General features: G+C 41.4%; 2 protein-coding genes across 4 annotated transcripts in view; one reads left to right on the forward strand and one right to left on the reverse strand.

Annotated features, from left to right (window-relative positions):
- sirt4 (sirtuin 4) overlaps positions 1 to 15671 on the forward strand; it is a 28565-nt gene extending 12894 nt beyond the window's left edge. For 2 of the 3 annotated variants that reach the window (XM_069933723.1, XM_069933726.1), the window contains exons 2-3: positions 5843 to 6637; positions 13099 to 15227. In XM_069933723.1, the coding sequence (XP_069789824.1) occupies positions 5843 to 6637; positions 13099 to 13251 (948 nt within the window). In that variant the 3' untranslated portion in view covers positions 13252 to 15227. Of the gene's footprint in view, positions 1 to 5842; positions 6638 to 13098; positions 15228 to 15504 lie in introns of those variants that run through there. The other variant, XM_069933725.1, reaches the window with a different exon arrangement.
- A 1786-nt stretch (positions 15672 to 17457) lies between these two features.
- LOC138761500 (uncharacterized) lies at positions 17458 to 20934 on the reverse strand. Its single transcript, XM_069933728.1, has 2 exons — positions 17764 to 20934; positions 17458 to 17676 (listed from the first exon to the last, which is right to left on the reverse strand). The coding sequence occupies exon 1, from the start codon at positions 20735 to 20737 to the stop codon at positions 19166 to 19168; it is 1572 nt and encodes a 523-aa protein (XP_069789829.1). The 5' UTR covers positions 20738 to 20934; the 3' UTR covers positions 17458 to 17676; positions 17764 to 19165.
- Between the last annotated feature and the right edge of the window lie 5547 nt (positions 20935 to 26481).

The following is a 26481-nucleotide window of genomic DNA, read 5'->3' on the forward strand; positions in this document are numbered from 1 at the left end:
TGGGGTAACATTAGCTACCCTCCAATCCATGGGTACTGATCCTGAGTCTATCGAGTTCTGAAAAATAATTCTTAAAGCATCTGCTATCTGAATGGCCACTTCCTTGAGTACCCTAGGATGTAGATTATCAGGCCCTTGGGATTTATCTGCCTTCAATCCCATCAATTTCCCCAAGACCATGTCCTTAGAGATACTGATTTCTTTCAGTTCCTCCCTTGCATGTCACTTGCATCCCATAACATCCTGTCAGGATGCATCATTGCACAGTCCGGCAACTGCTCTGCCCAGGATATTGCAGACAGCTGTGAACACACCACAAACTGTCCACTCCACTCCATCTGCACCTCCCATTGCCAAATATGTTAAATCCCACTCTTCATCCTCCTCCCAGCAGGAAGAGACGACTAACCAGACAGACAAAAAGATTCAAGAATCTGATCAAAGCAACAAGGGGTGGGAATTTCTCTCCATGGCCACTGAAAGTGGAGAGGAGCATTTGGGATGGTATTGAGGCCATGCATAAACAAACACTTCCCTTGCGTATCCACAGGACTGGATTACTGCATCCAGTGCTCCCTCTGTGGCCTTCTCTACATCGGAGAGACTGAGCGCAGACTGGGAGATCACTTTGCCCAGCACCTCAGCTCTATCCGCACCAGTGACAGAGACCTCCCAGTGGCCAACCGTTTCAGTTTGTGTCCCATTCCCATGCTCACACGTCTCTCCGCGGTCTTGTACTATCCCTTCAAGACCACGCATAGATTGGAGGAACAACACCTGATTTTCTGTCCAGCCAGATGGCATTAAAATAGATCTCCAGTGTCTGCTAACCTGCTCTCCTTTCCCCCTCCTCTTCCCTTTCCCTTAGCTCTCCACCCCTCTATTCACCCAGCCATCCCTCCTCCCCTTCCTTGCTGCTGTATCCTCCCTCCCTTCTCCACCTATTATCTCCACCTCTGGGACTGCTCGCCTCCCCCCACACCTCCCGCCTCACCATTTTCTTCAGACCCCTGCTGACATTTTTCCATACTTTGATGAAGGGATCCAGCCTGAAATGTCAGTTGTGTATCTTTACCTTTGCTGTATAAAGGACACTGTTTGACCTGCTGAATTTCTCCAGCAGTGTGTTTTCACCCACTCACCTGCCCTGTCAGCTACCTCCTGGCCCATCTGTCAAAGAGACTGCAGATTCCACCTTGGCCTTATTAGCCACCACAGAACCTAAAACAGCATGTGGCCATGGCCACCAGGGACTGGCTGCATAAATAATGTGTCTACATGAGCAGCTTTGGAATCGGGGAGAGTGACTTGCATCCTGCCAACCCAGAACCTTTTCAGCATCTTTACGGCACATTAGGAACATCAATGAGTGCTTTCGACCAGCCTGGTTGAACGTAACTGCAGCAACAGTAGAGTTCCTTAGCACAATCTGGGATAAAACGACCAGTCGATTTGCACTCTAATTACCACTTTAAATATTCACATCCTCAACTTTGGGGTAAACTTGCTCCAGTATACATGACGACAGCAAATCACCAAGGAGTTTCTATCAGCATCTTCTCATTCTGACTGAGACGGGCCAGGTTAATATGGGAACTTGCCATCTGTACAGGTCTCCCTCTCCTAGAACTGGTGCCAATGCTGGAGGACTTCAACGCTCTGTTTCCTGTACTGCCTCCCAAACCCACATAGGATTTTTCCCACTAACACTGTTGCCTTACTTATTAGTTACTTTCTAAATTGTCTAAAATTTAAGGGAGAAATTGATTAGCCAGGGCATCAAAGATTATGGGGAGAAGGCCAGGCAGTGGGGCAGAATGGGAAAATAGATCAGCTCATGATTGAATGATGAGGCCAACTCGATGGGCTGAACAGCCGATTTCTGCTTTTACATCTTTTAGACCATGTTTTTAAGACTTCAGAAAATTTATTCCTATATAGGCATCGTGACTGTTCACGTACTCAACTGTAGACTTTGTGCAGCTGCCCAGCGATATCCTCAAACTGCGACTCCAGGGGTAAAACATATAATTTCTGTGGTCATACAAACAGCCCCAACCACTGTCACCACTGTTTGCAAGATATTATTCATCCTCCCAAACTTTCTCTCCTTCACCATCAGCAGCACTCATCTCAGATGTCTGAGGGATTGGGTCTCGAAGAATCATTACCCACATCAGTGGTACCTTCACTGATGATCATTTAGTGAGCAGGATGCATTTGGATGACTCCATCACTACCTGCTGCATCCACTTTGTCTGCATGGTGGTCACGTGGCAGTTTTCTCTCTGCCTACGTGCTGAAACACTTAGTCCACGAGTGCACTGCAGAGATGCCGATACGTGCTCAAGCTATGAAAACAAGAGGTTGATCTCTTCGAGATGACACTAGATTTTTGAGAGAGTAGAAACATTTATTACATATCACAGGAAGTGCATTGTACAAGACAGAGTACCCTCCAATGTCACTGTCAACATGGTTGCCATTAGCAATCAGGACTGGGGTTCAAATCTTGCGCTATCTGAAAGGAGTTTGTATGTTCTCCCATTTTCCCCGGGAGCTCCAGTTTCTTCCCACCATTCAAAATATACCGGGGCTTGTAGGTTAATCGGGTGTAAATTGGATGGTATGGGGTTGTGGGCTGAAATGGCCTGTTACTGTGCTGTATGTCTAAATTGAACTTTAATTATAAAGCAAAAACTCAATCATTTTGTTAAGAAAGTATTTAACCCCAAATATAATCAAGAAGGCATTAGTTTAAAATAAACAAAGCTCATCTTTGATATGGACAGTAAAGAAAATTCTCACCAACAATTAGCGAATCCTTTTCGTGCACTGAGATCACTTAAGGATTTTCTTTAACGTATCACTTCTGAAGCTATGGAAATGTTGGCCTTCATTGCTGGAGGGATTGAATTTAAGAGCAGGGAGGTTCTACTGCAACTGTACAAGGTGCTGGTGGGTGGCATCTGGAGGACTGCATACAGTTCTGGTCCCTTGACTCGAGAAAGGATGTGCTGGCTTTGGAGGCAGTGCAGAGGAGGTTCACCAGGTTGATTCTGGGGATGAGTGGGTTAGCCTATGAGGAGAGATTAAGTCATCTGGGTCTGTACTCACTGGAATTTAGAAGAATGAGAGGGGATCTTATAGAAACATATAAAATTATGAAAGGCATAGATAAGATAGTGGTAGGTAAGTTGTTTACATTAGCAGGGGAGACCAGAACTAGGGGACATAGCATTAGGATTCAGGGTAGTAGATTTAGGATGGAGATGAAGAGGAACTGCTGTACCCAGAGGGTGGTGAATCTGTGGAATTCTCTACCCATTGAAGCAGTGAAGGCGACCTCAGTGAATATATTTAAGAGAAGGGTTGGGCTAAGTTGGAATTAGCTTGTATTTTTGAACCTGAAGTTCATCAGTTTATATGTAAATGGAATTTGTGTTTATTGCAGGGATATAATATGCCAGTATTAAAGCATTTACTAAGGATATGGATTAATAGAAATGCTGCTATAGGTACAAAGGGTAAATTATACAAACTCCGTTATATCAAAATCAGCTTATTTCTTTTTCAATGTTTAACAGGTATTTAAAGGCATGGCATTCTGAGGGTATAAAAGTGATTCAGGATTGTTTTGAAGAAAGACAGTTCCTTTCTTTTAATCGATTGAGGGAAAAATTTGGAATATCAGTAAATTTTTTGTTTGTGTACTATCAATTTAGAGCTTTGATAAGGGATAATTATGGAAAGGGTATGAGATTACCTGATTCAACAAGTTGAGTCTTTGATTTCCCCTATACCAAGAAGGGGTTTCATTTCAGATATGTTACAAGAGAGTTCAGACAACCTTTGATTCTAATCCACCTTCTTTGACTCAGTGGCTCTCTCAAATTATGTCATGTTTAAGTTCAGAGAAAATTAGGAGTTGTACATTTGATACTTCAGTTAAATTTGAAGAGACTTGGTGACCTTTTATAAATGATTTCCACATTACTTAGTGTAATTATTTTCCCTTCCATTTTCATTTTCTTTGTTGGTGAAGACCAGATGATTTTTTTTTTATTAATAAATTCTCAGAATAGGCTGCCCAGTCTTTTAGTTTTTAGATTAGGTGGAGTTTTATATAATGATTTTTTAATTTTTTTTGATGATTTCAGTTTGAGGTGAGGAGAACATATTTGTTAATTGTGATGTAGTACAATATGTTATCATATAGTGATATTTTCCCCCTTTTTGATGATGGTCTCCTATTCTCCTCGCGTATTGTTCACCCATAATATGATTAATAAAAAGATTTAAAGAAACAACCTCAGACTTATAACTAAATTATATACATAAAGCATGCAATCATATTTAATGTTGCAATCGTATTTAATGCTGTAAGAATCAGTAGAGATGTGTCAGATCAAAAATTACATGCAGTTGAAATAAATAAGACTTGAAAGACAGTGGCTACTCTTAATCAACTCTCTCCACCATTCTCTCCTGGGTGTTGCGGTCTTAACTCTGATTATAATCTGAATACCAATTTAAAATACATGCAAGTACATTTCATTCTCTGTGTTAAATAAACATTCATCAGGTTTCTGTGGAGGCTATTAATGACAATGTGTTTATTCTTTATCTTTATTAAAATTTAAATTAATATTTAAAGTGTAAATAATTGAACAATAAAATTAAACAATGGCCAACATAATTAAAATAAAAGGAGAAAAAAATGTCCAAATATGAACACAATTCAAAAATACAGAGCACATTGGTAATAATCTGTCAAAGCATAACATCAAAAAACCCAATGCAAAGGAGAAAAAAAAGATTATATTATAAATTCTTTACAAGTTATAAAATTTATTTTCATTAAATAATGGTTTACAATTCTCTTTCCTCTTCTCCTTCTTTAATAATTTTATCAATGTTTACATTATTCACAGTTGAACAAAAGTTATCTATTATCAAAATATAGAAAATCCCAAACAAAATAAAAGACCTTATAAATCAAAACCCTGACCACTAAACAAGATTTTTTAAAAAAAGATACATGGGAATTAGGTGACACCAACCCAGAACCAGACAGCCCAGCACCAAAGGATCTAAACATCCTTTAGGTTACAATAATAATAATCCATAAATGGGTCCCTGGTGTTTTGGAAGTTAATATTTGAATCTTTAATGGAATATATAATTTTTCTAAACTTAAACACGACATATCATTTAACCATTGTGTATGTGTAGGTGGAGTATTATCTTCCCATTTAATCAACGTTCCACATCTGGCCATCAATGAAGTAAAAAATTAAATTCAATTTTGAGTTGGAGTTAGTAAAACATCATCTTCTTGGAATGATCCGAATAAAACAATTAAAGGGCAAGGGTTCTGATATGACCTTGAGAATCACAGATAAAGTTTTAAAGATGTCTTTCCAAAATTTTTCTAGACTAGGTCGTCCAGAATAGAGAGGATTTATGTCTGAATAAAAACTTTAGACGTATGTACTCTATGGACCACTTTAAATTGTGTCATGCATTGATCAGATTGGGCGTATTGATCAGATTACAAACATCATCCAAAAATGAAAAATTCAAATCCTGTTCCTAATCGTTCTTGATCTTAACTAGCAAGTCCAGCAAATTGTTATAAATAATTGATATCGAACCTTTATGAGAAAGCTCCAAATCAAAAAGTAAGTCAAGAATATTTGCCTCAGAAATTCAAGGAACGACAGGGATCTTTGATTGAATAAAATGTCTAACTTGTAAATATCTAAAAAAAAATGAATGTTTGATCAGTTAAATTTTACCATCAATTGTTCAAAGGAAGCAAAATTGTGTTTATTCCTAGATGCCGTTTCTGTCTGTTTTTCCAACTGCCAAGAGATATCTCCACTGGAAGCAAATCCACAAGAACCACCGCTCAGCTTTTGCTTCCAGTCTTGCATTTGTTCCTTCTTGCCTTCCTTTGGATCCCATCTTGTTGGAGGAACTCCAGAAGTTTTTGCTTCAGTCCAGGAAGCTGTTTGTGCTGTCTGGAGCAGGAGTGTCCACGGAATCTGGTATCCCCGATTATCGCTCTAAAGAGGTGGGGCTTTACGCTCGGACAACCAGGAAACCCATTCAACACTTTGAGTTTATCCACAGTGCGAGGAGCAGGCAGAGATACTGGGCTCGAAACTATGTTGGCTGGCCACAGTTTAGTTCTCGCCAGGCAAATGAGGCCCACAGGGCTCTGAGTGAGTGGGAGAAAGTGGGGAAGCTGCACTGGCTGGTGACCCAGAATGTGGATGCTTTGCACACAAAGGCAGGAAGTCAGCACTTGACAGAGCTTCACGGCTGTTCCCACAGAGTGATTTGTCTTAGCTGTGGGGAGATGACACCCAGGAGTCACCTTCAAGAAAGATTTGCAGCTCTGAACCCTGCTTGGAGTGAAGAAGCGCATGGAATAGGTGCGGATGGAGATGTTTTCTTGACTGACGAGCAAGTCAAACATTTTAGCATTCCCTCATGCAGGAAGTGTGGTGGTATCCTAAAGCCCGATGTCACCTTTTTTGGAGATACAGTGAACAAGGAGAAGGTCAGTTTTGTCAATGATCGCTTGGCTGAGTCTGACGCAGTTCTGGTGGTCGGCTCCTCTCTTCAGGTGAGTGGCTATGATTACCAAAGATTTGTGTCAGGCCTGAGTACTTCCAACTTTCCCCAGTTTCCATTAGATACTACATGGGCGCAGTCCATTAGATACGACATGGATGTGGTGCATTAGATACTACATGGGTACGGTTCCATTATATATTAGATGGGCACGGTCCATTAGATACTACATGGGCGTGGTTCCATTAGACACTACATGGGCGTGGTTCCATTAGACACTACATGGGCGCGGTCCATTAGATACTACGTGGGCGTGGTCCATTAGATACTACATGGGCGCGGTTCCGGCAGATTAAGCAAATTAGTGCTCAAATTGGAGGAATCTTCATTGTAAACAGGTTACACCCAAAATATTCTTATTTCCCAATCTAATCCTACACTAGAGCAGGATGAAACATGACCATATTGGTTACAAAGGATACAAATTCAGATTTTGTTCCTTCTTTTGAATCTTTTCACACTATTCAACAACTATTGCCATTGAAGTCGCAGGGCAGTCGAATGAAATCCAACTCAAGGTCTTAGAATTCAGAGATATGTGAAAAGGTTTCACCTAGACTGATAGCTATCACAATTGAGAAAAATAGACAGAGCCTTGCTCCACAATGAATGGCAGAATCAAAAAAGGCTGAAATCAGGAGAAAGCGTTGTGAATCTTTGGAATGCTCCATCCCAAAAGCTATGGAGACTGAGTCAGCAGATATGGTCCAGTGGTTCTCAACCTTTCTCTTTCCACTCACGTACCACTTTAAGTATTCCCTTGGCCAAAGGTACTCTGTGATTAGTAAGGTGCCATGTGGGTGGCAACAAAAAGTTTGAAAACCACTGTTTTAATCGTACCCAGTTGACTTGTTATGTGCATGGTTTCATAACTCCAAAGGAAATGGGCCAATGACAATTTTTCTCAAGCAAATTTTTTGGTAACAATTGGATCTGGAGCAGTGATTCTCAACCTTCCCTTCCCACTCGCATCCAACCTTGAGTAATCCTTCACTAATCACTAATTACTTAAAGTGGCATGTGAGTGGAAAGATAAAGGTTGAGAACCACTGGTCTAGTCTGAGATCAATAGAGGTTTAGACTCTACATTAAGGGGGTCAGGCAGAAAATACAGTTCAGGACAATAATTTTAAAACAAACACATAAATGGTGAAGGAAACTAAACACAACATTGCCTACTATGCTCCTGGTTCTTATATTTTAAGTATAAATGCTAACAGGATTCTCTTGATTTATTGGAGCCTTGAATTCACCATCTGAAAGGTGATAGAACTTGGATGAATTATAGCATTTCAAAAGGAATTTGATTAAATCAGCTCATACTCTTTGCAAGGGCAATCAATAAAATAAAGGCAAGATAATATAGATGTTCCTCTACTTATGATGGTTCAACTTTTCAAAATTATGACAGCTGTATGTAGTCACTTGGTACTGTAGTGTTATGACATAGACCAGCAGCAATAGAAATTCACCAAGGCAATGGTATCTTCAAAACAATAATTTTTATTAATATAAAATCTTACTTAACTAAATTTAACCCCCAACTATGCACAAATGTGTGTGTGTGTGTTTAGAGATGATTCCAATTCAACGTTCAATCTTTAACATCTTGCATTGAAACTTAGAATCTTTAAATTGGTGTTTAGAAGTAATTACAAAGCATTTCGAGACACCTGGTATATCAGACTTCTCAAAACGCATGAATTCTTGTTGAGTTGCATTCAGAGAAATTTTTCTTCACATGATTGATTTCACAATTCCCCTCTCTTGTGTCAGGTTATGGAACTTGTAATTTCTGCAATGCTTTCACAAACCCAGGCAAGGGTTAAACAAAATAACCATCAAAATGGTTATGATCCAACTGCAAGAATGATCTTGCTTTCTTTTAGCCAGATATTGTTTAGTCAACAGTGACCATTATAATAGCAATGGCAGCACTGCTCTCTCTCTCTCTCTCTCTCTCTCTCTCTCTCTCTCTCTCTCTCTTGACAAAGAAAAACAGTCAAAGTGGCCATCCTCTCCAAAGCCACTTTAATTCTGTGTCTCTCCCCTGACAAGGAGAACACATCTCACAGAATGTTACTGCATTTCTGTTTTTAGTTAATTTTGGTTCATGATACTAAAATGCTGCTTCAAGTGTCTTTAATCACATGGCTGCTTTGTTAGGTTCTGTTAGGTTTCAATTTCCAATTTCTCCAAAAGTTTGTGACATGGCAGTTGTCTTCTTTAGCCTATACCCATTGTTTCAAACTTTCAATGGAACAATCAATTCTGGTTTTATGACTGCTCCAGCTCCAGACAAACAGCTTCCAGTCTGTGTGTCTGACCAACCCACAAAGTAACCTTACTAAAAATATATATTTAAATACCTAAAGATTAATAATATGTCTGTAACACCTCCTTCCAACAGGGAAAATTTTGTTTAAGAACAAAAATATAAACTGCAATGCACAATTTTTCTTGCAGCTATTACATTCCAATATGATACAATACAATACAGACAAATATAACATTTTTAGCAGCATTACAATCTAACATCTTGAAAGGCAATCAGCAATTACATTATCTTTGCCTTTTAATATGCATTATTTTTAAATCATATTCTTGAAAAAGTTTAACAACCATCTTTTTTATATTTTTCATAAACACTAAATGATTATGATCGATATAGATAACAATCAGTCCCTGAGCAGTGCAAAGGTAAACAATGAAATGCTATAATGCCCATACAAGGGACAATCATTATTTCTCAATAATAGAATAATTTTTTTGATGTTCGATGAATTTCTTAGAAATGTAATGGCATCATCACAATCGCTCTTTTTTAATAGTACAGATCCTGTCGTTTCATCACTAGCATTGACTGCTAAAGAAAATGGCTTTTCAAAGTCAGGTGACTTAAGCATAGGCTTGTGACAGAAAATGGTTTTCAGATTGTCAAATGCTTCCTGACAAATGGTTGTCCCAATAAATTTTTCACCCATTTTTTTTTTAAAAAAAAAGGTTGGCCAAAGGAAGAGAAATATCAGCAAAGTTTTTACAGAACTTTCTGTAATACCCTACCATTCCTAAAATTCTCCTAACAGCTTTCCTACCCATGGGAATGGGAAAGTCAGAAATCATCTGAACTTTCACCTGAACAGGTGCTACTTTTCCTTGATCAACAACATAACCAAGATAAATAACAGTAGCATGGCAACATTCACTTTTAGCTTAATTAATAGGAAGGTTGGCTTTTGAAAGTTTGTCAAACAATTTCTCTAACTCAGAGATGTGTGCTTCCCAGGGGCAATTCTACATAACCAAGTCATCAATAGAAACATCTGTATGCTTTAAATCTTGAGTCACAGAATTGATTATCCTTTGGAAAATTCCTAGAGCATTCTTCATTCTGAATGGTAGAATATTGAATTCATCTAAACCTGATGGGGTTACAAATGCAGAATTTTCTCTCCCTCTTTCTGTTAAAGGAACACACCAGTAACCTTTTAACAAGTCCATCTTTGGAAGGAACCTAGCCTTTCCAACCCTGTCCACACAATCATCCACCCTAGGGATAGGATAAGCCTCTGTCCCATATTATTTAGGGACAGGACTCAAGGTGAACTCTAATCTGAGGTGGAACATCCAATAATATAATTCTTTAACATGTATTTAATCTTTTGTCTGCACTTTTCAACATTCATTCAATATAGATGTTGTTTGATAGGTTTTGTACCTTTTCTTTGGTGCACCTCTGTCACGGTGGCCAGTGGAGAGCTCGCCATATAATACGATCTTGGGAAGGCGATGGTCCTCCATTCTGGAGACGTGACCCATCCAGCGCAGCTGGATCTTCAGCAGCGTGGACTCGATGCTGTCGACCTCTGCCATCTCGAGTACCTCGACGTTAGGGGTGTGAGCGCTCCAATGGATGTTGAGGATGGAGCGGAGACAACGCTGGTGGAAGCGTTCTAGGAGCCGTAGGTGGTGCCGGTAGAGGACCCATGATTCGGAGCCGAACAGGAGTGTGGGTATGACAACGGCTCTGTATACGCTTATCTTTGTGAGGTTTTTCAATTGGTTGTTTTTCCAGACTCTTTTGTGTAGTCTTCCAAAGGCGCTATTTGCCTTGGCGAGTCTGTTGTCTATCTCATTGTCGATCCTTGCATCTGATGAAATGGTGCAGATGCAAGGATCGACAATGAGATAGACAACAGACTCGCCAAGGCAAATAGCGCCTTTGGAAGACTACACAAAAGAGTCTGGAAAAACAACCAACTGAAAAACCTCACAAAGATAAGCGTATACAGAGCCGTTGTCATACCCACACTCCTGTTCGGCTCCGAATCATGGGTCCTCTACCGGCACCACCTACGGCTCCTAGAACGCTTCCACCAGCGTTGTCTCCGCTCCATCCTCAACATCCATTGGAGCGCTCACACCCCTAACGTCGAGGTACTCGAGATGGCAGAGGTCGACAGCATCGAGTCCACGCTGCTGAAGATCCAGCTGCGCTGGATGGGTCACGTCTCCAGAATGGAGGACCATCGCCTTCCCAAGATCGTATTATATGGCGAGCTCTCCACTGGCCACCGTGACAGAGGTGCACCAAAGAAAAGGTACAAGGACTGCCTAAAGAAATCTCTTGGTGCCTGCCACATTGACCACCGCCAGTGGGCTGATAACGCCTCAAACCGTGCATCTTGGCGCCTCACAGTTTGGCGGGCAGCAGCCTCCTTTGAAGAAGACCGCAGAGCCCACCTCACTGACAAAAGGCAAAGGAGGAAAAACCCAACACCCAACCCCAACCAACCAATTTTCCCTTGCAACCGCTGCAATCGTGTCTGCCTGTCCCGCATCGGACTGGTCAGCCACAAACGAGCCTGCAGCTGACGTGGACTTTTTTACCCCCTCCATAAATCTTCGTCCGCGAAGCCAAGCCAAAGAAAAAAGAGAACATCTCCAACATCAACAAGCTATTGAAGTTCTCTGAGGCACATCTGGAAACAAGTTCATAAATTTTAAAATTAACTGTTTCATTTGTTCCTTTCCCTGGAGCTGAAGGTAAGCCCACTTCTCATCCAAATTCTACAAAATACGAATTAGATAGATGAATTGCGACAATGTTTTGTTTGAAGTGACCCTCACAAGAATCAGCTTGAACCATCTCATGACCCATAACCTACTCAGTTTTATCTACAACAAATACCTTTGGTGAAGGCTGCTTCTTGCTAACATCCAAGTTCTCAAAATAAGGTTTTAACACGTTGACACGGCAGTTTTGTGTTTTACGTCTCCAATCAGGTATTTTAACTACATAGTTGGCTTCATTTACCTTGGATTCTATCTCATACGGTCCTGAAAATTTTGCCTTAAGAGGGTTTGTATTTATTGGGAACAGAATTAACACTTTATCTCCTGGTCTCAAAATTCTCTCTCACTTTTTAAAATCATACCGGACTTTCATTTTATCTTGAGCCATTTTCAAATTCTCCTCAGCTATTTTGCAGACTTTCTGCAAATGATCTTTAAATATTTAAACATAATTTAACAAATTCACATGCACATCCTTATTAACTCATTGTTCTTTCAACAACATTACTTTAACTTGATGTCCAAATACCAACTCAAAAGGACTAAAACTTAATGATTCTTTTACAGACACTTTTACTGCATACAAGACCAAATGAACACCTTCATCCCAGTCCTTCTCATTCTCACTATAGGGCCTCATCATGGATTTTTTTTTAGGGTTAAATGGACCCTCTCCAAGGCCCCTTGAGTTTCTTGATGATATGCAGATGATGTGATCTGGTTAGCTCCAAATTTCTAAACTAACTGCTGAAACAATCCTGACATAAAATTACTCCCCTGATCTGATTGGTTCATTTTAGGCAGACCAAACGAAGTGAGACTTTTCACAAAAGCACTTGACACAGTTTTAGCTTGAATATTTTTGGTATTGCTCCAGTGTGAGTTATCTGTATAAATGTGTTTTCCCTGTCCAACTAACAAAGTAACCTGATTAAAAATATTAAAATACCTAAAGATTTATAACACAAGTCTGTAATTGTGGTGTGACTGTCGTGTTTTAGATAAATTTTCCCAGCTGTAGGCTGGTAGGTGCAGTACTGTATTCTTTTCTAACATGATTTTTCCACTTACAATGGGTTTAATCGGAACACAACCCCATCGTATGTCGAAGAGCATATATATGACATGTCAGGAAAGTAGGCACTTGAAGGAGACCCTGTGGTTTGTAACATTCCATTGCCTCAAGCCCTTGCCTTTTGAGGTAACAGATTGCACCCTGCAGGCTTGGTACAGAAGAAATGAATGTCTAAGGTGGTCAAATGGACTGCTCTGTCTTGGATGCTGTATCAGGCATTCAGCTCCTGTGATAGGGTTGGATTCAAATACATTATAGATGATACTTGACTGGGTAGTTAACTCTTTATGTTCTGTCAACAGGTATATTCTGGATATAGGTTCATCATTGCAGCCTATGAGAAGTTGTTGCCAATTGCAATACTGAATATTGGGGCTTCCAGAGCAGATAAACTGGCCACTCTGAAGATCAGTGGTCGATGTGGAGAAATTTTGCCGTACATTCTTCCCCTTTGATTTTGTAAAGCTGTACAACAGGATAACTCCCCATTCCTGGTAATGTTACATAATATGATGCCATGGAGAAATAATAGATTTTACATGTAGACTAGTATTAATATAACACCTCAATCCCAAATGTCACAATAACTGAAATGCTTCCATATATCCAGGTCTCATGGACTTTCTATGAAGATTTTAAAAAAAAACTTTATTGAGAAGGTTTGAGTTACAGGGAAAGGTTGTGCAGACTTGGGCTTTTTTCTCTGGAGCGCAGAAGATTGAGGGGGGACTTGATAGAGGTGTTTAAGATTTTAAAAGGGACAGACAGTAAATGTGGATAGGCTTTTTCAATTAAGAGTGGGGGAGATTCAAACTAGAGGGCATGGTTTAAGGTTGAAGGGGGAGAATTATAAGGGGAACATGAGGGGAAATTTCTTTACGCAAAGGGTGGTAGGGATGTGGAATGAGCTTCCGGCAGACGTAGTTGAGGCGAGATCATTGGTTACACTTAAGGATAGACTGGATAGTTACATGGAGAGGAGAGGACTGGAGGGGTATGGACCGGGTGCTGGTCAGTGGGACTAGGAGGGTGGGGATTTGTTACGGCATGGACTAGTAAGGCCAAACTGGCCTGTTCTATGCTGTAAGTGGTTATATGGAGAAATTATTTCTTCAATGTTTTCCTCAGAAATGGTGCACAATCATCACCAAGTTGATGCAAATTCCACTGGAGTAAATGCAAAGGTGTGTGTCCCATAAATTCTATTGTTTCAGCAAATCACATATGTTTCACATTATAATTTACATTCTCTGACATTTTTTAATCAAATAACATAATTCAACAATCTTTAAAGAGAAAAATTGCAGATTTCTTATTGGCCCCAAAAGTCAAAGTTGAATCAATGGCTTATACAACTGCTCTTGTTCATGTCCCACATCATAGGTTGACAATATCCCCTCATGTAAGACAAGAACATTATTGTCCAGAAAAATATTTGATCAACCTTGCTTATCATCGTTAATAGTCGTGACCGCTGTCTAACAGTAGAATTGCTATAATCAACCATTGATTGCCCAGAGACCACATGTAATTGCCTTTGCTTTCTCAAACAACAGGAAGCTTCTATCCATTGACTTTGTCAGATGGTAATTGATTAATTTAAAAAAAAAACAAAATCACTACTGTTCCTGAGATTCATTTTAAGTACTAGTATTGATGTAAAATTGACTTGCATTTTGCACTCTCATTTGGGGTTTGTTAAATCACTATTCAAGTCTCTAAATGTGATCACTATTAAGCCAGTTAATCAATGCAGTCCCCATTAAAAAAAAAGACAAACCTTTCTGTAGTTTTACAAATGCTTCGGGGGTCAAATGTCTGGTGTGTAACACCGTGAAATGGGGTTAACTCTTAACTTTTTTCCCTTTTGAATAATGGGTATGTACAGTTTTATCATATTCATGTGTATTTGAAATCAAGAGAATTCAACATTAACCACTGAAAATCTCAGGCTACTTCAGGATAATGTTAATGTATTGTTTGGCATTGTTGGGGAGAGAGAGAGACATAACTTTAATGGCATCGGATTTGCAGGTATTAACTTTTATTTCTCTTATGGCTAGACAGGCAGTGTTGCTTAGGTGGAAGAATGTGGATGGAAGATGGTTACGTCATGTTTAAATTTAGAGAAGATTCGATATCCAATTTGAATTGAAATTTTCAAACACTGTGGGGACCCTTTTGGAATTACTTTCAAAATCTCCGATTTGGTGTTGGCTATTACTGCGATTAGGAATTTCTTCTCTCTCTCTTTGCCAAACAGCTTCGGTTTTGTTAGTGGGATTAGATTTTTTTTTAATATAATAAAATATAACTATAATATATTGTTTGATTAAGAATGCAGGTTACTGTGGATGAAATAGTATGATCTGAGTATTGTGCACTCTGAAGTTTCTATTTTTAAATATGTATTCTTATGAATTTTTTTTGATGTGGAATTTCAATTCCAATAAAAATATTGAAAAAGGATAATGTTAATGTCAAAATCATTCTTGAATTCTCAACTCTCAAATATGTGACCATAGTTTTATACAAACACAAAAGGAGGCCATTTATTCGATCATGACATTGCCCATGATCCAAACATGGCACATTTTAATAGAAATATTTTATTTTTAAATTATCAGTTCTATTAAAATATTGATTTTTGTTTGGTGTTGAAACATACAGCCATGGTACAATTAAATGACACTGTTGCTATTGAACAGGTTCTACATCCAACGTAATTTGGGTGGGATGGTTAGCACAATGCTATTACAGCGCCAGCGGCCTGGGTCCGGATCCAGCGATGACTGAAAGGAGTTTGTACATTCTTCCTGCATCCGCACAGGTTTCCTCCCACGTTCCAAAGATGTGCGGGGTTAATAGGTTTATTGATCAGGTGGGTGCATTTGGGTGGTATGGGCTAGTGGGCTGTATCTCTAAATTAAATTTTAAAAATTAAATAATTTCATCAAAAGGTTCAGTGAAGTAGCAGAAACCTCAGGTTAATTTCAAAAAGCTCACTGAGTCACAGTGTTAGGAACTCAGTGACAAGCCCGTAGTGTAGAGGTAAAACACAGAATTCTGTGGACACCTTGGTTGAAGTACAAACACACAATGCTGGAGAGACTCAGCAGGCCAAACAGTGTCCTTTATGTAGCAAAGGTAGAGATACAGAACCAACGTTTCGGGCTTCAGAAAATGTCGGTTAAAAAGTTAAAACCTTGTGTTTTTACTTCTTAGTTGATTTTGTGCCTATCCCTTTAAGAAATTGTTAACATTATTACTGTGACATCATATGTCATAATATCTAGGCCTACGGAGAGCTTGCGTCTCATTTTTTGAAGAATTATGGAGGAGACGCAAGCTCAAGATTCTTTTTGAATTTATCTTAATTCATCCTAATCATCTTAATTTTGGCTTATATCTGTATAAAGTGGAATATCGTATTATTATACAGTATATGCTTTTGTATTTCATCGTTATGAAAATCTTAACGTGTAGTTATGCAAAATGTTTAAATGTTTTATCAATGAATTAAAGCTACTTAAAGCTGCAACTACGAAGTTTAATTTGGAATATCGTCACTCACCTTTCCTTGAAGATGACACGTTTTGGGAGGTCATGTGATGCGAGGAGAGTAGAAGGAGGTGGAATCCCAGAGCTCCCAGGATTGTATAGGGTAAAAACCTAACCGAATTGCCAAAATACCAAAAAAGGATGTGGGAAGAAGCCTACAACAAACAAATGACTAAGAGTAAATTCACAAATAAGAATATGAAAGAATCTCCATTGAAGAGAGAGACCCGGTTAGAGATGCCTCGTGGTGAGGAAAATGGCGGGGCAGCCCCGAGGTGGAAGCTGCAGAACCCACTAAGGACCCTCCCAGCAGGGAGGATGAGACATGGGTGAAGACAGTGCTGCCACCCGGAAAGTACATATGGAAAGCCCCTGGGGATGGGGAGAAGCTTGCCCCCCCCTCCTGCAGTGGGAATGCCAGGTTGGGTGCCCTCGCTTTATGTGCAAGGCCCGGGATGAAGTCGGTGCCAATGGTGGTCACAGGGCAGCGAACCTGAAGAGCGCAGAGAGCGGGCTGGCCTGAACAGAGAAGCCATGAAGAACCAGTGTCAACTCCGTAATCAAGAGGGTAGATTGAGACTCACCTCAGCTCCAGTGCTGTGTCTAGGGCCAAGTTGCGCAGTGCAGCTGGTGACAGCAGCGAGTGGCGTCAGGTCAAGCGCAGCAACCAGCGATGGACTGGAAGAGATGGCGAACACCGGCAGCAGCTGCAGCGACAGGTCCAGGAGATCTGAAGAGGATGACATGGGAGGGAAGCTGGACAAGGTTTAGGGTATTCTATCTGGGCTGATGGGTACGGTGGCTGAAGTGGAGGAAAGGGTGGGTTAAAATGAGTACACCATACATGGTATGGGCAATAAATTAGAGATGCTGCTGAATGAGAGGGAGAATATTTGGAGGAAATTAGATGCCCTTGAGAACTACAGCAGGCGAAATAACATTAAAATAGTGGGGCTAAGGGAAGAGTGTGACAGAGTATTGTTAGGTCTGCTTTGTTCATGAATGAGTGAGACAAACACCAGGCTGAGTCGAAATCAGGGTTCTTTGTTCTTTATTACCGGATTGTAACACTTGCGACTAAACATGTTAGTCGGAGAATGCATTCTGCCGTTATCAGCAAAATGGTGATTTTTTATACCCTTGGATATGTGCTTAGAACATCATCATATCATTACTTGTCCAATGACTAAAACTGTTGCTATCCTTTCCCTGCTAGCTTCCTGCCTCTCAATCCATCAATGTCTCTCTTATCTTGTAAGTACAAGGATGCATTCACATCTTGTTACAGCCCTGTACATTCCCATCTCATGATGTTTTACCTAACAGGAGTACAAGGACACCTCCCCTTCTTGTTACTGCCCTGTACAGGGTAACTCCCTACACATTCCCATCTCATGATGTTTTACCTTACAATCCCTCCTTTGTCCTCTTTAGAGGACAATCTCGCCCTGACTATGCTACCACCGCGTTACATTAGTTCGCCTATTATTGCCAAGCTCTATACGGGTTCTGTTCACAGGGCAGTTCGGCTGGTGGGCGAGGGCTCCCCCAACCCTCCTTTGCGTACACCCCCCATCCGTCACCCCGATCCCATTGCCCGTTTACAAGTTTCATCCCATTTGCCCCCAAGCAAAAAACTAGCTAACCCCCCGTACATTAGTAAATACCCAAGTTAACATATGGTCTACAATCTGATTAATAATGTTTGTGTTACAATCAATGTTATAATATTTGTTCTACAATCAAGGTTATAATATTTAGGTTACAAGCAAGGTTAAAATTATATGTGTAACAATCTAATTCACAATCCCTCCTTTCCATCACATTCCCCATCAGACTCCAGATCGATCTCAGCAACTTTCTCCGCCTCCTGTAATGTGAGATAGTCTTGCTCCACAGCCTGCACAGCTTGATATTTCAGAGGCAGTTCATCACGGTCAGCAAAGGCTGTCTCTATGGTCCTCGTGACCAGCGTTCGAATGCATGGAATACAACAACAGCCACAAGTGATAAAAATTGATACAGAAATGAACAAACCCAGCAAAAGTTGTCCTAACAAAGTGCTCCATCTCCCAAACACTCCCTGTAACCAGGATAAAACAGGATTGGAGACTCCAGACTGGGCTTTTAATTCTTTCGACAATGCCCTAAGTTTCGTTAACCCCTTAGTGAGTGATCCATCTGGCCCTGTGTTATTAGAGATAGAAGTGCAGCATAGATCTCCAAACATAGCACACACTCCACCTTTCTCTGCCAGGACCATATCAATCGCTATCCTATTCTGAAGTGTCATAAGGGAAGTTTCTGACAGTTGTTGATGTATTGCCTCAACAACGTCCCTGGTCAAATTTGCAAGGCGCTGGACATTATAGTGAATAAGGTTGATCCTATTAACATTCTTATTTACAGTGATGGGAAAAATTGCACTAAAAACAGGAAAGCTTTCAAACCCAGCTGCAATCTCATCGGCTAATTTAAATTCGTCCGGAATATTCCGGGCTTGGCCAATGGCATCAATCCATACCCCATCAGGGTTCCTTCCTCCCGGCCCCAAGAGTCCAACACTCCTCCTTTTTCTCCACAGCCAACTCTCTGTGTGGCGCAATTCTAGGGAATCCTCGTCTCCCTCCTGCCTTTTGACAATCAGCACTGGCGCATTAAGGGTTACTAGAGCACACCGACCATCCCAGTTAGCGGGGAGCCAGTTGTACAGTACTCTTCCTCCACAAAACTCATCTGTGTAGTCATTCAATCTGCTACAAGTCTCCTTAGTTTCAGATTCATTTTTTTTGTTATGGGACCTCAAAATCATCCCCTGTATATGTTCATGATAACCAGTAACCTGTTTGGCTGCCCTGTCAGGCACCCATGTGGCGTTTTCCCTGCTAATAGTAGGTCGTCTACATACTGAATCAGTGTAACATCTTCCGGGAGCTTTAATTTCATTAGGATTTCGCTAAGGGCCTGATTGAACAGTCCTGGACTGTCCTTATAACCCTGAGGTAATCTAGTGTATGTGTACCGATGTGCTTGGTAAGTGAAAGTTAACCAGTCTTGGCATTCCTCAGCTAATTTCAAGCAGAAGAATGCGTTTGCCAGATCAATGACAGTATAGTATTCGTGCTCCGGACTCAGAGCCCTAAGTGCTACATATGGGTCTGGGACTGGTCTCCCGATGGTCTTGGTAGCCAAGTTAATCTCCCGGAGGTCGTGTACCATCCTCCAGTCTTTTCTACCCTGTTTGGGAACAGGCATGATGGGCGTGTTCCACATACTGTCAGGTGCCGCCCTTAAAACCCCTGACTCCATTAACCCTTCTATCGTTCCTTTAATACCCTCCTCCTGACTGGGCGACAAGCGGTATTGTTTTCTCCATATTGGTTTCTGCCCGGGGTTGGCCAATTCTAGAAATACCTCTCCTTTTATTACTCCCACATCATAGGGCCCCGTTGTCCATATATGTGGACTCAGATTAGAAAGATATTTGTCTGAGTCTCTGTGATCAATATTTTCTCCTTCTATGGCTCGGTCTCTTTCTACTTTCTCATTCACAACCTGGTCCCATGCTTCAATATTCAGTCTGACAAATTTTCCTCCCTCCGAGGTGGAATATCCCGGGATTTCTGTCTGCCTGTATTCACACCCTATCGCTTCCTTTACCATCGGACCCAGCTGTCGAGCGTGATGATCTTTGGCAATACCCAAGGTCACATGAGGCACACTTTCTACTCCTAAGCAGAACCACTCCATTTGTTCTTCTGTCATGACAACCATAGCAGCTATTCCCTCCTTACCTACAAAGATAAATGGACAATGTATCGTTTCTGTCTTCCCTTCTTTTAGAGAGTCCCACCTCTCCTCATATTCCTGGTCTGGGTGGATGGTGTAGTTTAATGTAACATGCATAGGATCTAGTGGATAATGGTAATCCCCATACCGAGGAATACTGGCCCTCCACTCAAAAAACTGTTTAATCAGCCCTGGGCCTGGTTCATCATACAGTAGCCGACTCCAGAAAATACTAACCTCCACAGAGTCTTCTGAAGCGTTAGATGGGGTCATTACTATAAACTGTCCTCCCCTTCTTATTGTATCCCCTGGGTATGTTAACCGAAGGCCCTTCTCAGAACATTGTATGGTTATTCCTAGTTTGGTAAGAATGTCCCTTGCTAATAAATTAATGGGGCAACTTGGCACAACCAGGACAGGCGTTTTAACCCTTTGTCGTCCAAATGTCATGTCGATGTTATCTGTATAGGGCTGTGTTTCCCTTATCCCGGAGAATCCTATTGTAGATAATGTTTTGCCCGAAAATGTGCTCCCTGGGGGTTTTTTAATCACTGTCGTAACTGCTGCCCCTGTGTCAACCATAAATTCCATTTTTTCTCCATTTACCGTCCCCCAAACTTTTGGTGGCTCCCAGGGAGGCGTGATTTTTGATTCTCCAGGGCACCTTCAATAATCAAATTCAGCACCTTCCTCAATATAGTCATTACACTGAGGTGCCTGGACTTGTTGATCACTCTGCCACCCCCCGATTCTCTGGGGCCCATCAATGTGTCCACCCCTACCCCTTGCTTGTCCTCTTAAGTTTCCTCCTCTTCCCCGATAGCCTCTAATAGAGGGTAATCTTTTTCCCCTTGCTCTCCCAGCCTCCGGACAGTTCCGCTGGTAGTGTCCAGGATTTTGGCAGTACCAGCATACTGCATGTTCCCCTCTATACATTGTACCTAGCTGTCTTTCCCAACCATTTCTTACTTGGGGTCCCGGATTTATCACTGGCCCCATGACCTATGGGACTATCTGTTGGGCCGCTAATTTAACCCCTATATGTTCTATGGCTCTCACCAATTTATCGGTTGTTTTGTCCACCTCCTTCTGGGACGCACTTTCTGACTTAGCATGCTCTGATTGACGATGTCGTTTGATTGCATGTGTCAGGTGTCTTTTCCACAAATCCTCTGACATTGTCTCTAATCCCACAATGTCCCTTAATTTTGCTTGAACCGTAGCAGGTAGTCCGTTTATTATCCCATTACGAAAGTGAGCCCTTCCTAAGGGGCTGTGGTCGGGTCTTTCTCCAGTCCCTGTTTCCCATAAGTCCCATGCTCGAGTGAAATACTCGTGTGCAGTCTCTCCTTCCTTTAGTTGAAGGGTTACCAAGGCATCCAAACTATAGGGTGTAGGAAATGTTTCTCTAAGTGCTTCCCAAAATTTATTCCGAAGTGGGTTAAATTCTATTTCATCCCCCAATTTACTGCTTCTTACAATTTTCTCTATTTGCTTCAGGGCCCCTTCTGCCTTTAATTTTATCATGATAGTTCTGACATCTGCGAGTGCTAATTGTTCTTGGCAGGTTTCTCGCTCAAAACAAGAAATCCATGGACTAGCCCCATTACTCAACGGAGGTAGTTTTTTCATTAAACTCTCTAAGTCCATTCGTGACCAGGGTACATATTTTTGAGTTCCCCGTCCCGTGATCAGTAATGGGCATTGATATCTCAATTTTGGGGATTTCTGCTCCTTCTTTACTCTTGGCATGCATTTATTTATCCCACCTTGTTCTGACTCTTCTTCGTCACTGTCACTGTCCCTATCAGCTTCCAATGTCTCAGGGTCAAAGGTATATTGGTCACGTTCATCTCTAAGATAATCTTTTCGGCCATAGTTTAGTTGTTTCACATCTTTCTCTTTTGTTCTAACTATGTCCAGGTAGGCATGTCTATTTTTCTCCCTCCCGAGTCTTTTCCTTTTACTTTCCTCCCATGGTGGATCGTATCTCGTTTCCTCATCTGTACTACACTTTTCGTCCTTTACTCCTATTACCATTCCTTCAGCTTTAATTTCTCCTGACAGTGTTGTAGTTATCTTTTCCACTTCCTTCAATACACCTACCATTAATTCTTTTTGATCCTCACTGATCTGCCCCAGCACATTAATATCTCTGTTTAAGTTTTTAATGTTATCCTGAACCTTTTTCATGTTCCATTTCTGTATCTCTAACTCCTTTTCTATTTTCTTGGACTCCAGAGGGGTCTCTACATCTATTACTCCCCCTTCTATTTTTATTAAAGGGGCCTGTACCTCGTCTGATGTGTCCCTATTCCCGAGGTTCTTGTCACACCCCAGTGTCTCAATATCTGGATATAAGGGACGTGACTCCAGGATCCCATCTGGGGTGCCAGAGAGAGAGAGAGAGAGCATAGCGAGAGAAAGAGATAGAGAGGCAGATAAACAGAGCACAAGAGATAGAGAGAAAATGCCTTGCACTGGCCCCACTGGGAGAAAAGTCTTCAGATTAACACTTTCGTTTCAAAGGTTTTAAAAGGTTCTCATCCTGTGATCACTGGTCTGGATCAGATTGGGTCTCCCACCACTGGGAACTATCACTCCTTCCTTCCCTCCCACCTCGAGTGAGCTACACGTCAGCCCACAATGTCTGCCCTGATCCCGCAATGGTGGGGGTGCGGGAAAAAGGGAGGGAGAGAGGATAAAACAGGATCCCATTTGATGCGGAGCTGGAATTGTGGGCACAAAATTAAAACCAAATTGTATTTCTCTGCCCTGCCCAACCTGGGGATTTCAGGGCAGCACCGCCACAGATTGGGATTGGGAGGGGGAGTGGGTGAGAGAGGAGGGGGGGGAGAAGAGAGAGAGGGGGAGAGAAGAGAGAGGGGGGAGGGTGAAAGGAGGGAGGGAGAGAGCAAACCCGGACACTTCGTGGCTGGAAACTGGAAACAGGCACTTTTCCTTTCCCTTCTGTGTTTTGTTTCTTCCAGCTTATCTAAGCCTCTACGTTTAAAAAAATTTTTTTCCCTCACCTGTCAGGAACATCTCAGTGCCCCCGGGTAACCAACCCCTCTTCCTCCAGCGGTCTACACATTTTCGGAGCATTTTTTGTTTTTCCAATGCCGCATTACTGGTATTTCGCTCCTCTAATTCCTGATTAATTTCCTTAATAACTTGGTCAAAAGTCTTAACAGGCAACTGTACAGCCATAGCTGCGGGACCGCTTTCTAATGCCTGTTTTAATTTAGGTTTTTGTCCGTTTAGGGGATCTATGTCAACGAAAATTGCTTTTAAAAATGTCTCCTTGCAAGCTGGATGACTAATATCTTTTAAAGGAACAGTCTAAGTCTTGTCCTCCAATTGACTTCAGACTGTCCTGTATACTCTGATTGCTCGTTTTCCACTCTCTGTTTTCCCAAAGGGATCTGAAAGTTAAATTACAACTAGAAAACCAAATATTTGGGCTATACTTTTGTCCTGTTTCCCTGTACCAATCTATGAATTTACGTAACTTTATCTCCTTGGTGATGTTGGGAATACCCTCATTTAACTTATCAAAAGTATTTCGAATAAACTGGGTGTCTCTTAGGAGTTTGTCAACTTTTTCATTAATATCTCCTACCTGATCCGGTCACAGCTGTCGCAGCCTTCTGTCGTCGTTCTTGTTCACCAGGCAGGCGTCCCTGAGTACTTTTTTTGTTGTCTCAAGGTCTCTAGTATCTGCTGTGGTATTCCACCACGGCGAATTGGGGAAATAAATTCTTAACTTCTCAAGTGTACAGACATTATCATACCTACCGGACATTTATAAGTCAGTCTCTCAGATACAATTGAGGCCAATAAGCCTGAACCTTTGTTTTCTTTCAAAGCCCAACCTTCACGTGGGAGATTTCTCCTCTTAATAACCAGTTTAGGGCAGAAAACTCAGGTCCTCAATTGTTTATAGACCACCTTCTCACTCTATTGGACTTTGCAACGACACAATAAAGACTTTTAAACTCTAGTAGTTTCTTGCGAAGCACTTAATAAATGTCATTCAAACACCTTAAGGACTTTTATCTTGTCTGTAATCATTTACGTGTTACAATCCTGGCATGCGACCTTCAATTGTGGTCGTCTAATTTGTCCGATCTCCAGTTCTTACTGACAATCATAAAGATTTTAAAAAAAAGAGAATTTTGTTAAAACAGGCTTCTCTGGACCTTTTTATCAGCCGGCTGAGATGATTGTCAGAAAAAACAGAAACCGTCGTCCAGTGTTCACCCACCCATCACGTCGGGGTCACCAAATTGTTAGGTCTGCTTTGTTCATGAATGAGTGAGACAAACACCAGGCTGAGTCGAAATCAGGGTTCTTTGTTCTTTATTACCGGATTGTAACACTTGCGACTAAACATGTTAGTCGGAGAATGCATTCTGCCGTTATCAGCAAAATGGTGATTTTTTATACCCTTGGATATGTGCTTAGAACATCATCATATCATTACTTGTCCAATGACTAAAACTGTTGCTATCCTTTCCCTGCTAGCTTCCTGCCTCTCAATCCATCAATGTCTCTCTTATCTTGTAAGTACAAGGATGCATTCACATCTTGTTACAGCCCTGTACATTCCCATCTCATGATGTTTTACCTAACAGGAGTACAAGGACACCTCCCCTTCTTGTTACTGCCCTGTACAGGGTAACTCCCTACACATTCCCATCTCATGATGTTTTACCTTACAGTATTTAGAGGTGGTTTGGGAGGAATTGTTAGAGCAGCTTGCACACACACATTTTAAAACACAGAATATTTGCAGAATGCTTTTTGCTTGCCTGGGAGAGCACGTGATCTTGGCAGGCAGCAGAGAAGAGTTTTGCTCTCAGAGGGAGGGTGTGAAACAGAGGAGGGAGACAGAAATCTATTCCAGAGGGACAAGCTAGCAAACTTTGGAAGGCTGCCTAGTCAAAGGAGAAGACTGGTGGTGTGAAAGGTGACCTGAAAGAAAGAGGATCATCTGAAGAACCCCAAAGGGGGCAACTTTCGTCAGCAAGACTGATTGGAAAGGAATCAGTTGCAGATGTCCTGGAAAAGGAATCTCCCTCTGAAAACCAGCAAGAACCCTCCTGAGTGATAACCATTTGCCTGTTAGGCACCAAAGACTGGTGAACTTTGTTAATGCTAACTTCTGTGCACAGTACAAGGATTGCCTGCAACCGGTGAGATTGGACTGTGATCCAAAGAACTTTTCTAATCTTAACTATACACGACACACACCTGCACTTCGTATTAGCGGGGGGATTAAGTCGTTAGGTAGATCAAGTAATAAGATAAAGTTCAATTCTGTTTTTTTGTTCAAATATAATTAAAAACTACTTTTGTTTAAGTAACCCTGTGTTGTGGTGCATATCAATTGCTGCTGGGTTTTGTGGTCCTCTGGACTCCGTAACAAGAGATTCCCGAGGTGCTGGGCAAGGGTATATTGGGAGAAAAGACTGAGATAGAAAGGACTCATAGATCCCTTTTCCCAACATCAGGTCCCGGGCAGAGACCGTGTTCTATCCTGACAAGGTTGTTGCATTATCAGGACAGGGAGAGAATATTAGGAGCGATGGCGATGGGGGCAAAGAAAAGAGGGTCCCCCTTAGAGGTAGAGGGAAATAAAATACTGATTACAAGGTTCTAGCCAAAGCCCTGGCAAACAGATTGGCTATGCATTTGCCAAAATTGATAAACAAAGACCAGGCAGGCTTTGTGCAAGGGAGATAAGCAGCAAACAATATTGGCAGACTGTTGAGTGTAATGCATCTGGCACAGTCTAGAAGTGACAGGGGATTGGCCATTTCCTTGGATGCAAAGAAGGCTTTTGACAGACTGGAGTGGGAATTTTTATTTAAGATGCTGGAGAAGGTGGGGTTTGGACCAACTTTTCAAAATTGGACCAGAGCGCTATATCATGCGCCCAATGCAAAAGTTGTAACCAATGGGTAGGTTTCTTCAGCCCTCCCACTTACCAGATCTAGTAGACAAGGATGCCTGCTATCACTGGCTCGCTTTGTGTTGGCAATGGAACCTCTGGCGAAGGCCATTCATCAGGATCCAGACATTAAAGGTTATAGAGTGGGGCAGGAGGAGCACAAAATTAACTTATTCGCTGATAAATTTGACAGACCCTACGACTTCCCTGCCTAGACTGCACGGGGCATTGGAGGACTATGGGAAAATTTCTAGGTACAAGATCATGGGAAGAGAGCGAGGTGATTCCACTCACTGAGGGTAATTATAGTCAATTTAAAGAAATTTAAGGTGCCCACAGGAGGGGATCAAATACCTAGGAGTTAATATTGATGGTAACT

This window comes from Narcine bancroftii, chromosome 4 (genome assembly GCF_036971445.1).
Source record: "Narcine bancroftii isolate sNarBan1 chromosome 4, sNarBan1.hap1, whole genome shotgun sequence".
Classification (NCBI taxonomy): domain Eukaryota; kingdom Metazoa; phylum Chordata; class Chondrichthyes; order Torpediniformes; family Narcinidae; genus Narcine; species Narcine bancroftii.